This window comes from Carettochelys insculpta, chromosome 12 (genome assembly GCF_033958435.1).
Source record: "Carettochelys insculpta isolate YL-2023 chromosome 12, ASM3395843v1, whole genome shotgun sequence".
Classification (NCBI taxonomy): Eukaryota; Metazoa; Chordata; order Testudines; family Carettochelyidae; genus Carettochelys; species Carettochelys insculpta.
The window spans coordinates 20,077,327-20,101,854 of NC_134148.1; the positions used below are offsets into that span (position 1 = coordinate 20,077,327).

The window sequence follows — 24,528 nt, forward strand, 5'->3', positions numbered from 1 at the left end:
CTGAATAAAAGATAATAGTGGAATAACAGGGAGTCCAGTGGCACTTTAAAGATTAACAGATTTATTGGGGTATGGGAAATTGAGGAGGGGCAGGAAGTCTGTCTGGCATGCAATGTTCTGAATACAGCAAAAGAAAAATAGCCACTCTAATGCCTCCATGAGGTTTTTTGCAAAATCAAGAAAGAACTCTTTATGAGAATAACCATCACATGACAGACATAGGCATCTGCTCTGTCAGATTACAGCAAAGGAGTTGTATGTTAACTGTAGAACTAACTTATCCCATGCCCCCAGAGATAATTGGCATTAGGAAAGCCATAAACGATACACTAGAGATTGCTCTTCCTTAAGTTTTCTTTTCAGCTCACATTTCTTATCCTGTGTCCTTGAATAATACTGCCCTGAAGCTTGGAAAGTGGCTCATGGAGGAAATACCAGATAAATTCCCAATTTGCTAATTGAATAATGGAATAATCTAATAAGAGAAATTGTGAAGGCTACCTTGCTAGGTAGATTTAAGAAGAGAGTATAATATTGAAATGTGGAATCCCTTCGATAAGTATAGATCATATCAGAATGTAGGATTGTGCCTGAAGTAGAATGAACAGTGAGAAGAGGCTGGTGTGAATGGATGACATATATGGAATAGTTCAGCCTGCCTAACTAATATCTCCATTAATGTCCTATCAGTATCTTTTTCATGGCTCTAGAAAACTAACTATATTCAGATATTCTTTTTGCTAAGGAATAACCTGAAAGTTTTGGCAGAGTCCTACCCACTGGCTGTTTTCCAGAGTGGAAGAAATATGTCTTATTCCATAACAGATGTGTTACACATTACCAGAAAAATGTTTCTGAATTGCACGTAACACTTCATTAGAATTCCTGGTGTTTCCCTGTTTTAAGTTCCAGATATATAGTATTTAACAGAAACCTGCCCCGCTATGTTTGAAAATATATCATCAAGGTACTGGCTCTTAATCCTTGGGTGAGGTGGGTGAACCAATTTCTAAACACCAAATGTACATGGTTCAAGTGAAAGACCTATGTCTTTACCTCTTTTTGGGGTGGACCCCACACTCAATTTGCTCTTGATTGTGTGTCTTTGTTGCACCTGTTGCCAACTATGGTATCTAAAAGGCCCAGTGGGGACTTGTCTGTATATTGCGTGACCGAGAAGTAGCATCTTCAGAGCAGTCTCTGCTGTTTATTTTCCAAAAGATTTAAAGCGCTCACAAAAATGCATTTACAGTGGATTTAAGTGCATACTTTCTTTTGCAAATATGACATTCCCCTCAGGCTCCTCAGAAGAACTAACACACCTTCATTCTTTTGGACACCACTTTGCTGTACGCTCTATTCTTAGTTGGTCTGGGTGTCCTAAGACAATAAAATGGCCATACTGGGTGAGACCAATAGTACGTCTAGCCTGATATTCTGTCTTCCGACAATGGCCAATGCCAGGTTCTTCAGAGGTAGTGAACAAATCAAGTAGTCACCAAGTGATCTATGCCATGTTGCCCATTCCCAGTTTCTGGCAAACAGAGGTTAGGGACACTTCAGAATGGATTTGCATCCCTGCCTACCCTGGCTAATAACAGATGGACCTATCTGCTATGAACTTGTCTAATTCTTTTTTGAAGTCTTGGCCTTTACAGCATCCTCTGGTAAAGAGTTCCGCAGGTTAAGTGTCTGTTCTATGAAGAAGTACTTCCTTTTGTTTGCTTTTAAACCTGCTGCATATTAATTTCATTTGCTGATCCCCAGCTCTTGTGTTATGAGAAGGAGTAAATAATACTTCCTTATTTAACTGTTCCACACCACTCATGATGTTATAGACTTCTGTTACAACCTCCTTAGTTGTCTCTCTTTTTTCCAAACTGCAAAGTCCCAATTTGATTAATCTCTCCTCATATGGAACCTGTTCCATGGCCCTAATAATTTTTGTTTTCCTTTTCTGAGCCTTTTCCAATTTCAATATACCTTTTATTCAGGAGGGCAATCAGATTTGCACATAATGTTCAACATGTGAGTGTACTATGGCTTTATATATTGCTTTTGTTGTGTTATCAATTCCTTTTCTTATCTTTTCTTTTAAATTATCCATTTCTTTCTCAACAACCTGTTGGTGGTAGTTTTTTGTTTTTGTTTTGTTTTTTTGATAGATGCTTCACATTGAGTAAATGTGCTTTTGGAGAACTGTCAATGACTCCAAGATCTCTTTCTTGAGTGGTAATAGCTAATTTAAACCTCATTATTTTATATGGAAAGTTAGGATTATGTTTTCTACTGTGCATTAGTTTGCATTTATCAACATAAAATTTCATCTGTAATTTTGTTGACCAGTCATCCAGTTTTGTGGGATTCGTTTGTAACTCTTGTATTCTCTGCTTTGCACTTAACTGTCTGGAGTAATTTTGTATCATCTGCAAATTTTGCCACCTTAATATTACCCCTTTTTCCAGATAACTTATGAAAATGTTGAACAGCACCAGTCCCAGTACAGACCTGGGGTGGGGTGGGGGGGAACACACCACCTCTAATTACCTGTTGTTGTTTTTCTGAAAATGGGCTATTTATTCCTACTTTGTTTCTTCTCTTTTAACCTGTTACTGATCCATACAAAGACCTTCCCTTGTATTCCATGAAAGGTTTCTTTGCTTAAGAGCCTTTGGTAAGGGACCTTGTCAAAGTCTTTCTGAAAATCTAAGTACGCTATCCACAGGCTCACCTTTGTCCATGTGCTTGTTGGTAGAGGCATGATTTCCGTGTACAAAAACCAGGCTGACTCTTCCCCAACAAATTGTGTTAACAGAATTATCATACATATAGATTTTTTTTTTCTTTACTGTAATTTCAACCAATTTGCTGGGTTCTGAAATTTAGTTTTATCAACCTGTAATTGCCAGTATAACCGCTGGAGCCTTTTAAAAAATTGGCATTACTTTAACTATCCTGTAGTTATCTGATATAGAAGCTGATTTAAATGATAAACTACGTACCACAGTTTGTAGGTGTGTAAGTTTACATTGGAGTTTATTCACACCTTGTGTGTGAATACCATCTGGTCTTGGTGACTTGTTACTGTTTAATTTAGGCTGAGATTAGAAAAAATCTGTCAAAAAGTACAGTACTTCAAATTTTCTCCCAAAACTCAAAGGCTTTTATAAGAGAAAAAAAACAAACAAGCCATTTCCCAACCAACTGGTGACTAGATTATGTCCAGAATAGATTATCATGAATGTATCACGTAAGTAAAGGTTCGGAAGATCTCCAGTACTCTCCTACTCAACAGACTTGCCATTTTAAAATATTTGGTAGGGGTTTCTAACTGTTCCATCAAACTTGTTTAATTTCATAAAAAGTTCTCAGTAGCCACAGAAGTAAATTCAAGCAGATGGTTCCAAGGCTGTTCATGGGTAGCACACGCGAAAAATATTAAACAAATAATCTTAGCATGTTTAATTTATAGCATGGTCTTTCGAAACATCAAATCAGATTAGATTTTATTATACGTGTTGCTTTGAGCTGCACAAATTTGTACAAACCTGCTCATGATTTGTGTGACAGTCAGTATCACTTTCTGCATATACAAACCATATACTTGAAGCTGAGAGGTTTGTTTGTTTGTTTTTTGTCCTTCAGTTTCAGGTTTTCTGTCCTTTCACAGTCCCACCCCCCCACCCCCGCGCGCACACTTTGCTTTTTCATTTACTACTATAATTCCAGTGAGCTGCTGAGGTTTTTTTTTTTTTCCAGTTCCAGAAGCCTTCAACAACTCCTTAAAGTTTAATTCCTATTAATATCTAAAGTACTGGTCTTCAATCTACCCTCTCTTTCTGTCTTCGCAGGGGGTTTTGGGCGGTGAGAAAATGTGGGTGGGGGGCAGGGTTGTTTCTCCCTTCCTTGTTGTCTAGCTTCTTAGCGGGTGGAAACCTCCAACTCTGTCAGAACTAGGTTGCTGTGAAGTTGGAGAAGCTTCTGTTATATTCCTTTGTCGAGCATGTGCATCTTTATTTGGGAAATCTTGGTGGCTCCTAAGCTGACGGTCCATGTTGTTGGTCCTCTGTAGATGAAGACGTGGATATTGTTCTTTAAATTTGAACAGGAAGCCTAGCAGAATTGGGGCTGGGAATAGTTCTAGGCAGATCCTCTGTAATGAGACTGAGAGAGACAGAGGAACAGTCTTAGGGAATAGTATATTTTCCTTATCCTAATCCTGTAGGAGACAGTGTCTCTCTGTATTTACCAATGTCACACAATACCCAATGCTGCCCTGTGTGGGTTTAAGAAATCTTCCAGGACATGTGCTGTGTCAGTCTGTTGAGCCTCAGGCAGAGGAAGTAAAACCAGTCAGATGAAGAGACTCGGGTATTTCTACACTTACGGGAAGATCGACCTGCTGGCGGTTGATCTTCCTGGGTTTGATTTAGCATGCCTAGAGGGGATGTGTTAAATTGAACTCTTATGGTGCCACTATTGACCTGGGTACTCCTAGCAGTCACAAGGAGTAAAAGAAGTCTCTCCTGTCCACCTCTGGCTGTGTGGACAGTGGCAAAAATCAATTTTAGATAAATCGCAATTCTTTTAACTGGATTTGCTTATCTACAATTGATTTTTCCTTCTAGTGTAAACCTGGCCTTCCTGCATGTGGGCCCCAGTAGTCTATATGCAGCTTGTAGAGTGGTGGTTCTCAAAGTTTCGTACTGGTGATGTCTTTCATACAGCAAGCCTCTGAGTGTGATCTCCTTCTTCATAAATTAAAGACTTTTTAATATATTTAAAACTATTATAAATGCTAGAGGCAAAGCAGGATTTGAACTGGAGCTGACATCTCCTGGCCGCCTATGTAATAACCTCTTGAATCCCTGAGCGGTTCTGCCCCCTCCCCCCCCTCCAATTTCGTGTAGAACATGAGCTAAATGTCTTTGCTCTATCCCTGTGGTATGCTTGGCTTGTTGCTGCCACATGACATTTGGGTTTCCCCATGAACCCAGTGGGATTGGTTCATCAGCTGCAGGCGATTTTGGAGTACTGGGGAGTAGAGGATGGGAAAGGGTTCTCACCTCTTCTTCCAGTCAGGGCTCTGATTATGTTGGGAAAGAATTGAAAATGTAAGCAGATCAGAAGGCAGATGTGGATGCTCAGTAACTTTGTGTTGTTCATTTACAAATTCTTATTTAATGTTGATTATGACAGCTGTGGTGCTGTTCTGTATTAAGGAGGTTAAAGTCGAGCTTTAAAACAAATGAGTTAAAACTTTTTCATGAAAAAGCAGTCAAATTAAAAAAAGGGGGGGGGCAAGCTGCATTTGCAATTGCAGTTGATGAAATTATTTTTGAAATGTATACATCCTGTAAGTATTACCATCCAGCCTAGTCATAGCTGCATTGTCTTCTCATATATCTGAAATCCACAGGAGAATATAGGGCAGTTTACTATGGGGAGCGCGTACGTTTTTTTTTTTTTTTAAAACCACGAATTATATCATTCATCACTGATAACGTCTTCTACACTTGGACTACGTCTACACTACAGAGAGCTCTCGACAGAAGCTCTTCTGGAATATCTCTTCTGCAAGAGCTTCTTTCGAAAGTGTGTGTCAACACACAAAAAAGTGGCTCAAAGGAGTGGTCTGCTCTTTCGAAAGAGAGCATCCACACAGCCCCTGGTCTTTTGAAAGAATGGGCCAGGGATCGAAAATGAAGACTGTTCCTTCGAAAGAAAGGCCCTGCGGAGCGTCTATATGTGTTTTGTTTTGAAAGAAGCTTTCAAAAGGGGGCACTCTTCCTGAAACAGGAAAGAGTAGTTTTTAAAGGAGTGTCACAGTCTTTAGATTTACTTTAGAAAGAATGCTTTTTGTGTGTAGACACTCCAGGGACTCTTTCGAAAGAGCCCCCTTCTTTCAAAAAAAATCTTTCAAAAGAGCTTCCTAGTGTAGATGCAGCCTCTATGTAAAAACAGATAGTTTGGCATCAGTTAAAGGCATGTAGCGAGACATATAGCGAGAAATGTTTAAAAGTGCCCAAAGCCTTTAGGAGCACAAACATCATTGAATGTTAATGCTGTTTTCCTGTTTCTGCAGTTGAGTCTCCTGTATCTGTGTTAGAGCTGATCTGTACCGCTGACAAAATGTGTCAAAGCTGAAACATTTCAGTGACATACTGTTAAGTTTTTGACAGGAAGGTTTCTGAGGTTCCTGGTGGCGGGGAGGGGTCTCTAGCAACTTTTGGAGGGGAGGAAGGGAAGAGACCCAAATTCAAAACCTTCCTTTTTTATGTTCTTTTTTTAAAAGAAACAAAACAAAACAAAACAAAAAGAGTTTTGACCCAATCCTGTTTAATGAAAAAGGTTTTGTTTTTATTCCCCTGGGACCTGAAAATGAATTTCAAAACCTCAAAAGTTGTCATGAGACAAATTGTTGATCTCCAGCCAGCTCTAATCTACTTGCATCCAAAATTTTACGAAATTGAACAACTTCCTGTGGGTCCTGCTTGTTTAACCAAAATATAAAATGAAAAGGATGAAAATTTGCCACATTTTGATGATAGGTTTCTCCCTTACTAAGGAGAAAATACAATATGAGTATCTTTATGGCATCAAAACACTGTCAGAAATAGTCAGATATTCCAAGAGCATCTTTCACTAACTTGCTTCACATATTGCCAGGATTCTAGGCCTTCAGTAAGAAAAAGCGAGGGCAGAAGGGCACACACTGTTTCATATGTGGCCTCAGCTAGGTGTTGTACCCTGCTTTTTCCCAGGCAGGGTACCAAGGGCCTTCCCCACATGTCTTTTCTCACAATGGCAGTGCACAGCTGCAGTCCTTGTAACTGTCTGTTGGGCTGGATTCAAGGGGGAAAAACCAGGAAGTGAAAGCTGTCAGACACGTCTACCTACTGCATAGCAGTATTAACCATTTTTTACCACCATTACCCATGAATCCTTATTTTTGAGGGTTTGTTTCCCTGATGCATGTGCATGCATGTAATTTACAATAGGACCAAACAGAATTTCAGAAGTAGGGGGATGAGGTGCTGTGTTTGAACAAAGAAGACTATTGCTAATGCATGATATTCTGTGTACATTTTTCTTTTATTGCTATCACAGGTGATAAGCACAAACCCTGACATCAATAACTTGTCACTTCTTCTTCCATTTACTTCTTATTTTGATGTCCTCCTCTTTTGTTCCTACATGTTTCTCTGAACACTGCTCTGATGAAATTCAGCTTCTTACTTTTTTGTGGTTTGGGCTTACTTTAATGTGAGTTATGAAAGTAACTGTTGCTCCCAACCTCTTCCCTCAGCCTCTCTGTTTCTGATGGCATCTCCTGGCTTTCTCAAAATGACATCAAAAACTTCTAGTTCCCCCTCTGATTCTGTTATGTAAGGTTGGAGTCATACACCACAAACCTATTGCTTAACATACTGCTTCAATGCCCATTTCTGGGAACGTTGGGGGAGGAAGAGGACAGAGTTTTAAGTTGGCTGGTTTCTCTCACAATAATGAGCTCTTCTATGAAGCTTTTTTGATGCGTGCTATTTCCTGTTCTTCATTTTGACTGCTCTGTTGGAAAAATCTGTAGTTCTGGGCTAAATAAGGTTACAGTGGATGCAGATGCTACAGAATCTATTCAGGTGGGAAATCTGTAGTGTTACTGCTTGTAAACTGAAGCCCTGCAACTGGCTTGATGGGGAAAGATGCTTGCACCCACAGTGAACCCCACTGAAATCAATGGGATTTGTGCATGGGCAAAGTGTCAGCCTGCGCGCAGCCAGCTGGGGATTCAAGGCCTAAGATTTTCCTTTTGTCTAGAAGAATTTTATCCCTTGTATTGGCTTGAGAGTGGGAGCTGATATGTGCTCAAGGCAATCGAATGTCAAATACGGAGGTGTAAATATTGAGAGAATCCAACTCTTTCTAATATAAATAAGATTGGAAGGAATTAGAAATAGTGAGGGGAAAAATTAGCTTTCTCCTTGTGATGGGTTCAGTCACAGAGATCTCCTTGGCACTGTCACTTGATGTGCTGAAATAGCTCTGAACCTACCTTCCTGGCTTTCTGGGCACCCTTCAGCTCTGTCCTGCTGAGCCAGATCTTCTGGCTGCCTTCACCACTGACACGGAGATGGAGTCACAGCCCTCAGCAGTATAGTACAGCCATTGAGATCAACTTAGCCTGGGAAGGCTTAGTCTAAGAAACTTGCCTTGGCACCCAAATGCACAGCCTCAGTGGGGCCTGAATCTCAGATAAATCCATTTTACTCTCTATAAAGTATTATACAAGGTAAACTTATGTTCCCCCTTTGTCTGAGAGTAAAGAGAGAGGTGCACAGACTCCTTGCTCCCCAAGTAACAATTAATTGCACTGGGTTTACTAGTAAACAGAAGTGATTTTATAAAGTTATAAAAGGTAGAATTTAAGTGGTCATGAAAGACTGCAGACAGAACAATGTAGTTACTAAACAAAATAAAACAGAAATGCACACTAAGCTTAATGTACTAAGAATGTTATATGTAATATCTCACCCTAGAAAGCTTCCCAGTCTGGGTTCAATCCTTCCCTCTGTTCAGTCTTAGATGATTCCAACAGTCATCTTGGGTAGTAAGGAGGGGTGTCCTGATGACTGGCGAGAGTCCCTGTTGTTTGTTTTCCCACCTTTACATGGGTTTTGCCAAAGGTAATAATCCTTTGTGTTCAGTTTAATCATTTTCTCACTTTGAGTAAGAAGTTCAGCCTCAAAGATGGGTCCCAGAATAGGTGACCCTTGGTAGGACCAACCAGAGCCCCTTCTGCCAGGCTTACAGGAAAAACAAGTCCATTACAGTTCGTTTGCCAGTGGGTGATCAAGATCCTGAAGTACCATTAATGGTACAATTAATTAGCAGGGCTATGTTAATAACATAGGTTTATACTCCATATTTCTAACTTGAAATATAGGAATGGTACACGGGAATATGATGTAATCATATTCTGTAGATTATAATATTTTCAATGATATCCCACAAGAGACATTTAGCATAAAGCATATTCCAGTTATGCCATATCCTATTGATAAGCATATTTTCAGAAAACATATGGAATGCTAATAACATTCCTTTTTAGCACCTGATCGCTGTCTGATACTTTATTAGGGGGAAAGACCCAGCTACCAGTAAAATCTGCTTAACATGCAGCAAAAATGATTCTAAAAAGCAAACCACGTCTGAGATTTTGTTAGGAAAGGAATACAGAGTGACACTCAGTACATTCTAATATTGTTAAATAAACTCTCAACATACCTTCACCATGAGGTACTACTGTGGGCGAGGGAACACAGTAGAAACAGAAGGGTATTGACAATGATTAGAGGCATTCAAAGATTTCCATGTGAGGAGAGAGTTAAAAACTTTGGGGCTGTGGTTTAGCGAGGAGACATATAAGAGGTGGTATTACAGAAGTGTCATGGGCAGCAGGTATAAGAGCCAGGGGAAGGCATTTCTCTGTTTGGCTCTGCCCACAGTCTGTCCCCAAAAGGCCCCCTGTGTAAGCGCAGCTCCTGAGCTGCCCCTAAACTTTAGCAATGAGGCTGGGGACACCAGAGAAGTGCAGTCTCTGTGCTTCCAGGCCGCGGTACTAGGGACATGCCAGCGGACTGGAGGCCTGTGCCTGCTGTAGGGCAGGGGGGAGGCTTGCAAGGGAAAGAGGAGGGCTGGAGGCCTGCCCCTGTAATGGGGGGTTCTGGTTTTCTCTCTGTAGGAGCCAAAGGGTTGGGGCTTGGTGCTTGCCTCCTCCAGCCCTAGGTTCACCCACCACTCATGAGAAATTCATGAAACAAATGGTCTCAGGTGCTTTTAGTTTCTGGCTGGTCCTACTAAAAGGGGGGTATGCAATGGAATTTAAAAGCTGCACATTTAAAAATGAGAACAGTAAGAAGTCCTGTGGCACTTTATAGACTCAGTTATTATAGTCTTTATAGACTAACACATATGCATGCATCTGATGAAGCGGGTCTTTGTCTGTGAAAGTTTATGCTCCAAAGTATCTGTTAGTCTATAAGGTGCCACAGGACTTCTTGTTGTTCTCAAAGATACAGACTAACATGGCTACCTCTGTGATATTTAAGAATGGCTACTCTATCAGCTTCTCTAGCTGAAATAAGAAATTGAGAAGTATTTCCTATTTCAGGTGTCATATTTCAGGCGATAACCACGAGCTGTCAGGCTCTAGGAAGAAAATTTCATAATCATGTTATTGAACTGTTATGGGTGTTTTACATCTTCTTCCTTAGCGTGTCTGGCACTGCTCAGTGTTGAAGATGGGAGACAGTTTGCCAGTTCCTGTGTCAGTCAAACAAAACACAGTAGTATGCTTCTTTAGGCATAAAAGGAGTAGTATTAATTTAGCTTAAGTTCCATTTTTCAAAAATGAAAGGCATTGTACTTTAGTCTGCAGTTGTGAGGGAGTAAATCTAGCTTGTGTCAGTAGTGTCCAAATGTGCCAGTTCATGCTCAATATGCTGGTGAGGATTAGACATTCCCTAGTGGGTGTTTGACATGGTACTTTCTGAAATTAGATATTAGCGCAGTCAGACACAAGGGTTCTCCAGCAGGGTCCACGGAGGGCAGTTGGCACACGTTGTTAGTGAACACTAGAATTCGTGTTCCGCAGTGCAAGGCTAAGATACCAGGTAGACAAGCCCTTAGACTCATAAGGGCCAAATTAATTTCTGAAAGTGGAACAATAGATTATGTTTAATTGCAGTTGGTGATTAGTTCGCAGTTTGTGACAGCTTTAGTTTAGCTAGCTCACTAATAGCAGTGAGTATACAGCAGTGCAAGCTTCAGCATGTGCTGTGCAAACTGACTCAGAATGCCGGGCACATATACACATTTCTTGCCAGGGCCAATGCTCCTATCTTTCGTTAACACTTAACGAAATAACTTAAATTTAGTGTGGGTATGTCTACAGGAGCTGCAGTTACACTTCTGATTGCAGCGTAAACCTTGTATGCCACTTAGACATTTTTGAAAATATTGTTCTATGGGGAGAAAAACAGCACTAATTCTTGTTGATATCTATTGTCTAATACATATAAAGCATTTCTCACTAAGGAAAGTCTATCTTGTCCTTTTTCCACAATGTGTATCATTTCCTTTCCCCAAGTAATCTGAAAAGAGGGAGGGAAAGGAAACATTTTATTATGCAGGTCCAGTCATAAGATCTACACGGGACATTGTTTCTCTTCTTACTTGCTGAACATTAAAATCTCTGCACTCATCAGATTTGGTAAAGTAGTGATGGTGGAGCAAGATCAATAGTTAGATGGGCATCTGAAGTTCTCTCAGGAGAGATCTCAGTACTGCAGGTATTAAGTGATTCAGTAGCTGGTACTATTCCCAGGAGTACTGAACTAGTGCCCGACCATGGTGTTAAGAAACACTGCAAGTGACATGCCATTTTTCACCTGGACAATAAGATTTTACTCTTAATGTCTTGTGGTCATGAAAAAAATCTAGGCAGTTTTGCAGTAATACCAGCCCCTCGTGACAAGTAGCAGAAGGGTAGTCTGTATCTGCAAAAACAACAAGCCCTGTGGCAATTTATAGACTAACAGATTTTTTTGGAGCATAAGCATAAGTTAAGCTTTTCTGTTTGACCACAGAAAAATGGCTGTAGAGGATGAAGTGATAGTGTCTCTAAATCAGTTTAGTTGAGTGGCACTACTTTTGATTGTCAGTTTAAGTATGTTTACAAGTTTTGCAGGATTGGAGGCTTAGTAAACAGTTTATTAAAAATTGTTGATCAGTTTTAGGAATCATTTGGCTGACATGCTATATGTGCAAAATCATATAATTTTATTTGTAAAGTGTTGGGTAGGGAGTAGTGTGTAATTCTCCATTCACTGTGGAGGACCTAGCGGTTAGTTGGCAAATACTAGTGTTGACCTACTTAGCTAGGACCAAGGTTTGAAATGAAGCTTTATCCAGAGTTTTATGCTCCTGAAAAGTTAAACTGGGGGAGGCCACTGTGAATTTTTTACCCAGTGTAGTGGGGCGGAGTGGCCACTCCACTACCCAGAAGGGTAGGATCCCTTCCGGCAGCTATTTTGTATGGAGCCTGGCCCCTCCCAGTCACCTGACTGGAAGTTAGGAGCCAGGGTCAGGGCTATAAAAGCCCGGGCTGAAGGCTCAGTTTGGAATGAGCTGCCAGAAGACGGCTCTGGGCTACCTGCCTGGGAGGTGGAGGACTGGCTGAGTGAGGTTGAGGCCTGGGTTGGGCTGCCTGGGCCTTTGCCTATCCTGACGCCCTGGGGATGTGCTGGATCTGGAAGACCGATCAGAGTATCCACCTCAGCCTGCACCCTGAGCCAGCCTGAGGCAGCGGAACCCATAGGCCGTGCAGGCCTGGATCGGGCCGCTCAGACCTCAGATGGACCTGGAATCCGAGAAGTCAGCCAGACACTGGGTGGGTGCTGAGGGGAAGACTGGGAGTGGCCCAGGGTAGAGAGGACCATGACCGGTCCTTGGGCAGTGTGTTGTGGTCTGGATTCCCCGCTCAGCAGACTGTGCTGCTGTGACCAGGGCCCTGAGCCAGGATGCGTGGGAGTGGGTGGGCCCGCATTCCCCTGTCACCCACCTGCCGGGTGGCAGTCTGCCCCGTCTCTGCCAGCACAGGCCAAGTGTCTGTGCCCATCGTGGAACTGGGCGAACTGTGGGAACTGGGTTGGTTGCCCCACCCTGAGCTAGGGCTGGGGCTGTCCTGGGTAAGGAGACAACCTGGGCGTGTTTGCTGCCCTGAGCTAGGGCTGGGGCAGTCTGTGAACTGTGAGTGTGCTGCCCCACCCTGAGCTAGTGCCATGGTCCTCCTGTGACCTGCTTGTGTGCCACCCTGCCCTGAGTTAGGACCTGGGCCCTTTTGGCTGTTTGTTGCCCTGCCCTGCCTTGCACCAGGGCTTGGGCTTCTTTGGTTTTGTTGAGCCGCCCTGAGCAAGGGCTGGGGCCTCCAGAACTCGTCGTGTGCTGCCCTGCCCTGAGCTAGGACCTGGACTCTTTTGGCTGTCTGTTGCCCCACTCTGAGTTAGGGCCTGGGCATTTGTAGACTGTTGTGTGTGTTGCCCCTCCCTGCACCCTGGGCCTGCCTTGCCTTGCACCAGGCCATGGGCTCCCTTTTGGATGTTTGCCGCCCTGCCCTGCACCAGCCTGGGCGCGCTCAGATGTTTGCCATCCCACCCTGAGCTAGGGCGGCGGGCCACCTAAGTCTGTGGGCTTGCTGTCGTCTTGACCTAGGGCTAGGCCCTGACAAGAGCTAATTTTCCCCAGTGCCTGCTTGAAGTAAGGCCGGGCGTTGAACTGTCTCTTCTCACCCACCTGAGGCAAGACAGGAATCCCTTGAACTAGTGACTTGGGGGTTGTCTTGGTACCTGTGCTAATGGGGTGGAGTGGCCACTCCCTGACCCGGAAGGGGAAGAACCCTTCCGGAAGCCCAAATCAGCTACACCAGGCTATGAGAAAAAGTTTCTTGGCAGTCCACTGTAACATCTAAGAATGAAGACACTATGGTCTCCTTAATATATCAATAGGCTAAATGTGTATGTGTGGGGGTTCTCCTTCTACAAGGCCATTTCCATCACAACAAGCCAGGGTCAGTCATGACTACTACTGTAGTTAATTAACTATACAAAAGCAACAACTTCAGCACTTCTTGGATGTAAACTAGCGTGCACTTCTAGAATGTTTAAAAACTGGTAGAAATGCATTTCTTTTCAGCACATGATTTCAACCTTTTCTCACTGAGTGCCCTGAAATGCTTGACCTAACATTATACATTGGGCCTCAGAAGCTGGGGTGCATGACAATTTGGAACGTTGTTTCTTTTATAGAAATAGGAATTCAGTCTTCAGAAGTGGTGAAGCCACTATTCATCTCTCTGGAAAGTGACTGAAATGTGGGATTCCATCTTCATTGAGCAAAAGTTTGGTTGAATGTTTTCCATCTGTATTTTTTTCTTCAGAAAATGCCCTTTCAAAAACCTTAGAACTTCTTGGCATATTTTTTAAATTTGTCAGTGGGAAGTATTTTTATTGGGGGGTCAGCTCTAATTGTCCATGATTTCTGTATCTGATTTATGTAATTCACAAGTAAAAAGATGATGGATATTTTTCTTAACTGCCTACATTGGGCAGTTAAGGAGCTGAGTCAGCTAGATCTTCAGCACTAATAGTACAGGTTCTGGAGGCTAAATTTCCCTGCTAGTTACATCTGTGCAATTTTATTTAAGGACCTGTATCCCCCCTTTTCTTTTCCGCAGCCACCTTTTTCTGTGACCCATGGTATAGAGACTCTAGAAGAATTCCACAGAGACTTTAACAAGCTACACCCCACCATCAACTTATACCTTGACTACTCCATGCGAGAGATGCATTTTCTGGACACTACAGTACAAATCAAGGATGGCCTGATCGGTATCACACTTTACCGGAAACCCACTGATCGCTATACTTAGCTACATGATTCTAGCTTCCATCCTACACACACAACTAGATCCATTGTTTACAGTCAAGTCATCAGGTACAATCGCATTTGCTCTGATCCTACTGATAGAGACCGAAACCTACAATATATTTACCAAATATTCATAAACCTGAATTACCCCCCAGGAGAAATAAAAAAAAAAAAAAAAATCAGCAGGGCCATATGAATACCTACAGACCAGCTACTCCAAGATAAGCCCAAAAAAGCCAAGAACAGAACACTGGTCATTACCTACAGCCCCCAGCTCAAACCACTGCAATGCATTATTAAAGACCTACAATCTATCCTTAATCAGGATGTCACACTCCAGAAGGCCCTAGGTGACAGGCCTGTTCTCTCCTACAGACAGCCTCCCAACCTTATGACGATTCTCACTCACAACCACAGTTTATACTGCAGGAACACCAGTCCTGGAACTTTTCCTTGCAAAAAAGCCTGTTGCCAGCTTTGTCCATGTATCTATTCTGGAGATACCATCACTGGACCTAACCAGGTTATTCACAGAATCCCGGGCACATTCTCATGTTCCTCAACTGACATCATATATGCCATCATGTGCCAACAATGCCCAGATGCTTTGTATATTGGACAGACTTCAAACTCTCTTAGACAAAGAATTAATGGGCATAAAATGGACAAAAACACTCCTGACTCTCAAACCACGCACCCAGCATTTTAATGGAGTGGGCCATTCTGTTAATGACGTGAAAGTTTGCGTCCTATTGAAGAGGAATTTTCACACTACTTTGGAAAGAGAGGCTGCTGAACTCTTTTACATTCAAATTCGACACATTAACACGGGGTTTGAACTGGGATGGGAATTTTTTAGGTCATTATAGGGGCTCTTTTGCATACTTGGCTTAATCTAATTCTTGACCCCACCCCGCTACTGTCTGATTTGCTCACCTTGATAATATTTTTCTGATTTGTCAACCTTGATTACTATTTTTGGTTCTCTGTGCCTTAAATATTGAGTCTGTTCTGGTATGGCTATGGTCTGAAGAAGTGGGTCTGTCCCACGAGAGCTCATCACCTAATAAAGTATTCTGTTAGTCTTCAAAGTGCTACTGGACTGCTTTTTTGTTTTGATAGTATGTAGACTAGCATGGCTTTCTCTCTGTTACTTTCTGTTCTGGCTTGCCTTCTGCCACCTGGATCAGAGAGAATGGGCACACCTCACTGCGACCCACCTCCCTGCCCTAGTCCCTGATGAATCTACTTCCTTGGCTACTAGAATTAATTTCTTGCTGAGTACTTGGGAAGGTTGAAAAGATGTGTCCCTGTTGGTCAGACATGGTTCCTTTTTTTAAATCATAAACTCTGCTTGAAATTTTATGTCAGTTGCGGAAATGTCCTCTGTATCTGACTCGAACCTGTGAAATAGCAGACAAAGAACCCTGAGGGCTGAGTCACGTGACCTTTTCAATGTATAAATTAATTATATAGGCCAGTTCTCTGCTATCTGGTGAATTCTAATTAGTCTGTCTCTTTAAACATCTGTCTCTCTGTTGGTAGATTATACCTGGAAAATTAGTCAATGCATTCATGGTTGGCTGCCCTTGCTCACAGGGGTATGGAGATGGTGACTGACACACATACAATTTGATTTTCTTCTTTTGTGGGGAGAAAGTGCAAGGTTTGCTGGCTGTTTTCCTAGAGGACGAATGGTCTTTGCTTTGCTGTGAGAGCTGATGAGAGGAGGGACAACTAGCTCTCTCCTTCGGTTTCCAGGAGTCCGAACTCTAATTTACCTCTAACTTCTCTTTGAAATTTCAGAATGGTATAGCTGGCATCGGCATATGTTGTTTCAGTCAGAAAACGTGCTTTCACAATTTCAGCCACCAAGTCACTTCCATTATTACAAGTACTTGTTCCGTTTCTTTATAAATACACGGCCAATTTGGAGCAACTGTCAGACCCACCCAAATCTCTTCAGCGCAGTCAGTTCAAGTACACCAAGAAGAAACCGATAAATGATTTACGCTAGAAAGCTGAGGTTTCTGCCACGTTGGCCTCCTCTAAGACAAGGAGGTGCAAGTTGCGAAACGTATTAAGATCTTTATACATTTTAAAATCTGTCTTGACTGTGATCAATATACTATATCATTTATGTAGTGGTGGTGTTTTGAACAGGCCGTTAAATACTAAAATTTGTTGCAATGTTATGAGAGGTTTGGCTACCATTTGTATTTGCTTGCTGGTGAGCTATATACAGATCCTTTCCTAAAATGTTGTTTCCACTTAGAAAACTAATGAGACATATTGCAAATGTATAACTGCTCACCAGCGCTCCTGCTAGCCAGCACCCTCTTTACACATACAGATGTAAGGCACACCTTTTTATCTATAAAAAGCCACTGACAAATGCAAACAGGTGACACATAAGCTGCTCGGCTGTGTGCTAAACAGGTGGAGCTAGAAAAATACTCCCGCTAGGAATATTAAGTATCTGTTTAGTACAGGACACGTCTTGAACGGAGGGGAGGTAAGTTACATACACTTTTGGTATAAAATTGTATTTATATAGTAGAGGAAGTCTGATTAAGAGCAATCATACAGGTAGTAGAGTAAACTGCATGGTTCTGTGCCTTCATATATTTTAACTAGCTCTTCAATGATTAGTATGTTTTTGTTTTGAGCTTCCCCCTTATTGCTACCAGCTGGTGTTCAAAGGCATTCTTCCCCAGCTGTATTCGGCTGATCAGCAGCCATATGTTTTTAGTGAAAACATGAAGTAACATTTTGTGTACCTAGGACATATTGCACTGTGAAGGGAAAAATCCTGTATGTCAAGCCTATTTTCTTAACTTATCAATGAACAAAGATGACCTGCTCTTAAATGCTTTATCACACAGCAACATGACAGTATTGTTTATAACTAAATGTACCTTACATGAAACTTGACCATGTAAAGGGGATAGAAGCTTGTTAATGTGAAACCGCTTAAACTAATCTGAATAGTTCCTTTATCAGGAGCAATATGTGCCTCAAGACACATGTAGTCTTTCCTGTTGGCAGAGCTGTAAGTAGTAGAGTAGGCATAATTATTTGAAGAGGCTATCGACATGGCCACATTGAATTAGATAATATAATCATACTAGCAGTGAAAACTGTCTGTGGAGCTTCCTACATTGTCACACTCTCTGTCCATCCCAGAGACGGTGCTTTCCTGTGAAGTATCAAATCTAACCAGAATACAAGAGCCTCATAAAAAGAGAAGAGCTGTCAGGAGTGCTTGCTGTGTAACCTCTTCCTCTGATAGCTTTCAGTTCTCAGTGACAGGACTTGCTCTTAGATTTCCTTCTCTTAAAAATGTTGAGGAAGTCCTTTCCAAAACTATTTTGGGCCTCCTGCATGGTTCTGATTGTATCAATCCTCCCTCTTAGATTTCTTTTGCCTTTTTAAAGAACAGCAATGTGAATAGAAGGGACTGAAAAGTGTGGTGCAGTGCTGAGGGCTTGATTAAATAATGTGAATGAAAAACCATGGAGGAGTTATACCAACATCCCCTCTGTTGCATTAGAAGTCTTTTGTTTTTTAATCATTTGAACATCCACAGTTCATCTTCCCAGAAGATAAATACCGGCTGAATTATTATCTAAAATTTGCATTTATATTGGACTTTTAACCCAGATATATTCCAAAGAGCTTCACAAGCTACATGTATATGACACCACTGAAATGAGGACCTCTTGGGATAGAGAGTGGCAACTAAGACAGAGCCAGGCATAACATACAGAAGTAGATGGTTAATTTTGACCAAAAGTTCCTGGCAAACCCCAATTTATGACAGTTTCATAAGATTTTTAATATTCAGCCTGGGCAGACAAGAAAACCAGGAGCGAGAAAATCGGTTTTAGGTACTGGAAGATTGAAGGATTGACCTCAGCCATCTGAGCAGGTGGTTACAGAGAACTGGGTGAAATTCTAGCCCCTCTTTGAAGCCTATGACAGTTTTGCCATTGCTTTGCTGGGGGCAGGATTTCATCTTCTGGGTGTGTTAAGTCTGTGACTTGGGCCACTAAATCATTAATTTCATTTTTCCCATATCCATCTTTTCTATTAATGGGCAAAGGCTTGTGTGCGTGTGTGTGTGTGTGTATATATATATGTTAATTATATTAAAAAAACCCAAATATTTCTAATTGTGTAAAAGAAAATAAACCTCAATAAAAGATGTTTAAAAGTATGTTTATATTTTAAATCCTTGAAGGGGCTCCCTATTTAACTCATTGTACCAATTTATGTAGTAGATACTTGGATGCTTCTAGCTTTCTGTGTATTGTAAGGTGGAGAACACTTTTTAAATATTTGTACAGGGAGGAGGCAAGGGTTGGGACCTACTGTGAAAATAACTCTTGTGTCTCTTCAGGGTTAGGTTCAGGCTTTCACAGTAAACACATCCTGGAAATATTTGAATACTGTGTTAATCTTGTAGGGTGATGGCTGGGAGAGATATGGACTTGAACGTGATCGAAGAAGACCTTTTCCTTGTAGAAGATAGGTTGGAATGTATTTTTCATTTATCTCCTGTTCAGGGCTCTTGGCCCTTTTCCCAGCCATTCACAAATTAAGTACAAGCTGTACAGTGAATTAAAGCAGGCGTAAAAAGCAGTCTCCAAACAGGTGCAGGTTGAACTTCTCTCATCCAGCAGTATCCATAATGCAGCATGATTTTAGTTAGCTGAACAACCAATTATCATGGGTGTGGCCAAGTTTCCCATGGTCTGATTAAAATTTGGTTACAGCCACTAGTCCTAGCTGTCAGTGTTCTGTGCTGTTCTTTAGCTGTAACGTGCCTCTGAATGTCTTCTAAGAGCCTAGTATGCAGTGGAAGTGTTGGTAATGCTGCAAGACAATATTGAGTTCCCATGGTCTGACAAATTCTCTCATTTGGCTCTGGTCACCTCCTGGGTATGCTGGACTGGAGAGGCTCAACCAAATTGCACTTGTTGAGGGTCTAGGCATTTTTAAAATATTAGTGTAATATTAATACCTTACTGCAAGGTAACTTGACAGATGTGGAGGCATTAGTTTACTCACAAGCTGAACAGAAGGAAGGAGTCATAAGTTATTCCAAAGATTTTAAAAAATATTTTTTTTTTAAATACACTCTTCTTTTCCCCTAATACCTCTCAATGGAAGCTATTCTGGGAGATGGTTCACTGTGTGATCCTTTTGTCCATCCCCCAAAGTATTTTAATGGTCTTTAAGAGCATCTGTATGATAGGCCTTCTAACATCTTTGCCAAAAAAAAAAAAGGCTATACCATGGTTTTCCTTCTACTTTAAATGCTAGTAAGAATCTTCACTCCTTGGTAAGGTAAGTGAACGTGTTTCTATAGTGTCAAGCCTGCACACACAGCATAGAAATAATACTGCTAGTTCTGAATGCCTCATTTCTGAGGCCTGGAATGTCAGAACACAATATTATCATGTTTTCAAATATAAGTGTGGAAAGTTGAGTTAGCTGACCATGACTTTGTGCTGACTGTAGATGTGGAGAATTTGGTAGCAATTCATAAACCCTGACCACAGTAGGATTCCATCATGGGTAGCTGAAATGATGCAGAACAGGAGTGGTGCTTGGGGGAAGAAGTCCAATGGCACAAATGACAGTTGAGCATCTAATGCCAATTAAAAGTCAGTGGCCATGAAGCACCTGATTACCACTTGTGCCTTTGAAATATCTTGCTTTTTGTCTACACTGACCACAGAGACATGGGGTCTGCATCATACTGGTTAACTAAATTCATGGCTGTCATTGTATTTTTATATACAAAATGAAATTTTGCAGCAAAGCCAAAGCCTGAGAGAGTTTCATTCCTACTTTAGTGGTGTGATTGATGCGCGCACACACTGGAACTCTGGAGACTGTTCCAAACCTCAGGCTGAGTGATATAGACTAAGAACTGAATTGATGCTATGCTATTGAGGCAGTTGTACTGCTAAGAACATAGTTGAAATGCTGTGGACTTAATGAAGTGGTTAGCGGGACAGCTTAGTGTCACTTGAGCAGTACACAGTGTTACAGTTCTAATATTTGCAGCCCAAATTTCACCTTTGCAAGAAAAAATGCAGTTAATTTCATCGTCTATCTTTTTATGTTTTGATATTTGTCCTGTGGTATTTTTTTGTGTGCTATGGTTCTATTGCTTTGGAAGAGTTACTCACATTTCTTTTCTTTTTAAATGTTTGCTTTCACAAGCTGCATAAGGTACCAAGATACTGGGTTTGGGGAAGGGGAGATCAATAACTACCCAAATAGGAAAGTACTAGAGCACAACCCCTCATAATCTTTTTCACATACAGTGAATTTTCCCTGGACTTGATGTGGCATTTTTGAAACACCTCATTTTCACTTCATAGATTAAATCTTATACTTTTTTCATTTAAAATCCCAAAAGGTAGTATTGTTGTATAAAGCCTCCACTCAGTCCAGCACAATGCAGATGTAAGTTCTGTAACTTTGGCTAGTATTAAGTCCTGTAACTTTCTATAAGCTTTGTCTTGCAGCAGCTGCTAGGTCTATATTCAGTATTCTGAATTAATGAGAAACTGTTTATAGATGCCACAAGTCTGGAAGAAATCTTGGCTGTTCCTTTGTAAAAGAAGTTGCTTTCTCTGAAGTAAGCTGTCCTTTGTGTGAATGTGGGTGTGTGCGCAGTGGAATTGGTCCCTGAAGCCAGCCTGTCTGCAGCACCTTGATGGCCAGAGAATAATAGTAGCTGAGCTCTGCAAAAGAACCCATCCAAAAAAAAGAAGGAGGCCCCATCAACAGATCAGAGTCCCATCTGCTAGCTGATGACTGATGGTCATTTCGCATCCTGGAGCAGTGGGACAGGACAAGAACTGTGGACTGAAACACATGAAAAGATGACTGCAAAGCTATAGGGGTAGTCCTTCTTGCCATCACCATTCTGCAAGAGTTAGTCTCAGCTGGTTGGAGAGGTAGGAGGGCCCTGGGCCTAGGCCCCTTGCCCTCTCCCCAGGAAGACTGATACCGACTGCTCCTGAGTACTAGGCTGACAAGAGAGCAAGCTGACGAGGTCATACGATCAGCTTACCATCCTGGATTCATAACGGCAGGCAGGCACACTGGACCCACTATGCCTGCACTGTGCCTAGGCAACTCTTCGCTTGCTTGAGTTCCCCTGTATAAGTGTATGAGTGCAGGAGGGTGTGTGGGTACGTGCGTGCTTGAAAGCTCGTTTCCTTTTTCTTTTAATCCAACAGTTAATAAAATACACGAGTGTACCCCGGGATGGTCTTTAGTGGAAATAAGGTACCAGGTTTGACTTGAATTTTAAATTCCCATGACTGATAAAGTAGTAGTACTGAGTAGTGTATTCAAACTCCTTTGTTTAGTGTTGGTATGAGTGTTCAAATGATCATTAATAAATTACAAAAATACTTGAAAATTATCTTCTATTTCATCACAAACTCAAAAATGGTCTTTTTCATGAAAATTGTTGCTCAGATATATAAAGTGAAAAGCAGGCTGTGTTGGAGCGAAAAAATAGTTTTGTGTAAGAAACATAGTCATTTTCATTTGCATGTTTTCCACGTGAAAATACTAATTCTTCTAAATTTTGCATAGTGAAATCTTGGGAAATAAAAGTTTTAATGATCGTTCTAGTGTTTTGATTTTGGTTAGCTAGCTATTTTCTGTGTTGCAATGTGCACATGTACTTTTCAGAAAACATTTTTCAAGGGATCTCAAACTTGCTTTGGAAACTGTATCCACAGGGTTATTTTTGTCTAAATTTTTGTGCACACATGACCCTAGATTTGCCAGTGGTGGATTGTGTATTACCTCACCATCCCATGTCTGGTTGTGTTAAGGGTAGTAAGGGGCTGGGAAAGAGGAGTGCTAAGCACTACTGTAAAATGCTTCGGTGTAACAGTCAAAATAACACAAAGCCAGCTATTTGTCTCTTGGCTCAAGGTGGGGGATGACAGTGTATTTTGGGATTGCTCTATAAAGAGAGCCACAGAGTGCTGTAGGTGTTCTTGGAGAATGTGATCCATGGTGCTGATAATTAAGTTCACTTACACAGAACATGCCAAGTGAAAGACCATAATGACTATGGATACAGTTTATGTTCTGAAGTGCCAAGGTTATGCTTTCTATGTTTTTGGTGGCTAAATAGCTCACTAAAGTCAACAGTTGCACCATGACATCCTAGTGTTTTCAGACAAGAAGGTAGATGCAAAGAATTTGGGGTTCAGTTTCAGGTGGCTTTTGAAAATTTGACCATACATGTACAATTTGTAAGTCCCAAATTAAAGGTCTTGTACAGATGCTATGTGTCTGTATATAGAAGACACATTAAGTAGCTTGTGTATAACTTTTGCCCAAGTGTCCAGTGTTACTAACAAAGTAGTCAGGGTTTAGACTTTGGTGCATCTCTTGAAACTCATGTCAAATTTGCTTTGCACAAAACATAGAGCACATGTCGTTAAGCTGTTTTACAAAGAGCTTAGTATGGTGCGTTCTCATACAGAAAGTTCAATATAGTTTGGTTGTTTATGGCAGTACAGTGCCTTTTATTGAATTGTTTCTTGGGGTGGGTGGAGTCAGGACAATAAAATGGATTCTTTGTGTTTCAAATCTAGTATGCTCTGGTGAACACTAGTTCTGCAGGATACTGCAGATCCATTTATATAACTGCTGCAACCTTTCAAGTGCAGATGAAAATAAATCTGTAAATAATGCTCTATGTATGGTTTTCCAGATGACTTTCATTCTGTACTTTGATATTGCTTTTTGTATAAAGTAAAAAAGTCTTTTTCCTTCTTTTTGCTTCTAATAAATGATGATCTGTCGTAACTCCTCAGGGAGGACCATCATGCAGTCACTTAAAATTTCCTTTGACTAATTGGCAGGTAGTTTATGTAGGACAGCTGATTTCACTTTAGCTAAAAAGTTGCGTCTGATTTTTTTTTTCTTTCACTTACGTTGCGGTATTTTGAGATTAGTTCAGTCGGAGCCACTCGCCTTACCTACAACAGCAACGAAGGGTCCTGTGGCACCTTATAGACTAACAGAAAAGTTTTGAGCATGAGCTTTCATGAGCACAGACTCACTTCATCAGCTGTGCTTCATCTGTGCTCACAAAAGCTCATGCTCAAAACTTTTCTGTTAGTCTACAAGGTGCCACAGGACCCTTTGTTGCTGTTACAGATCCAGACTAACACGGCTACCCCTCCGATACTGGACTTACCTAGTAACTAGGATAAGAGTAGAATTGGCCCTTGGCTGCTTCTAAGATTTTGCTGTAGACACGCACTGAGACTTGTATCTATTCATGTCAGAGCTGAATTTGCATTGGCTCTTCAGGTATTAAGCCAGATCCTCTGTTCTGTCTGTGAATTTCAGTGGGGTCACTCCAGCATAAAAGCAGTGCAAAATCACACCTGCTGTTCTTAGCTTTATTTTAAATAAGTAACTCTCCATTAAACTTCTTTGCAGCTTAAAATTAACAAATTTATGTATTCAGAATACTCTTTTCCTTTTATAATAAAATGATTTTTTGCTTTTTAAAGGTAGGCTACAAATATTTCAATATGTCTGATGGAGACTATGATTACCTCATCAAATTCCTAGCGCTGGGTGACTCTGGAGTAGGAAAGACCAGCCTCCTTTACCAGTATACAGATGGCAAATTTAATTCCAGATTTATCACAACTGTTGGCATTGACTTTCGGGAAAAGAGAGTGGTAAGTTTCAGCAACTTTGTGTGCTACTTTAAAGGTACAACTATTACAAAAAAATGAAATTTAGCTATCAAATGCATAAATACTACTCCTTTAAAAAGAGCTGCTGATTGTTTGGTAGAGGCATGAACTCCATGGTCACTTCATAGTTAAGTATATATTATGGGCACAACATACCATCATCTTTTTCTCTCTTTGAATTGTAAATAAAAGGCTGTTTCTTTGGATCCCACAGAAACCATTATTTATTAACTGCAGAAGCAGCTAATAAACTGCATTCAGAGAGCTGCTC

General features: G+C 41.2%; 1 protein-coding gene across 4 annotated transcripts in view; it reads left to right on the plus strand.

The window, feature by feature from the left end:
• The window catches only part of RAB27A (RAB27A, member RAS oncogene family), a 79,270-nt gene that overhangs the window by 37,648 nt on the left and 17,094 nt on the right, over positions 1 to 24,528 (plus strand). For all 4 annotated transcript variants that reach the window (XM_075006810.1, XM_075006813.1, XM_075006812.1 and 1 more), the window contains exon 4: positions 24,066 to 24,239. In XM_075006810.1, coding sequence (XP_074862911.1) covers positions 24,087 to 24,239 — 153 coding nt within the window. In that variant the 5' untranslated portion in view covers positions 24,066 to 24,086. The remainder of the gene's footprint in view (positions 1 to 24,065; positions 24,240 to 24,528) is intronic.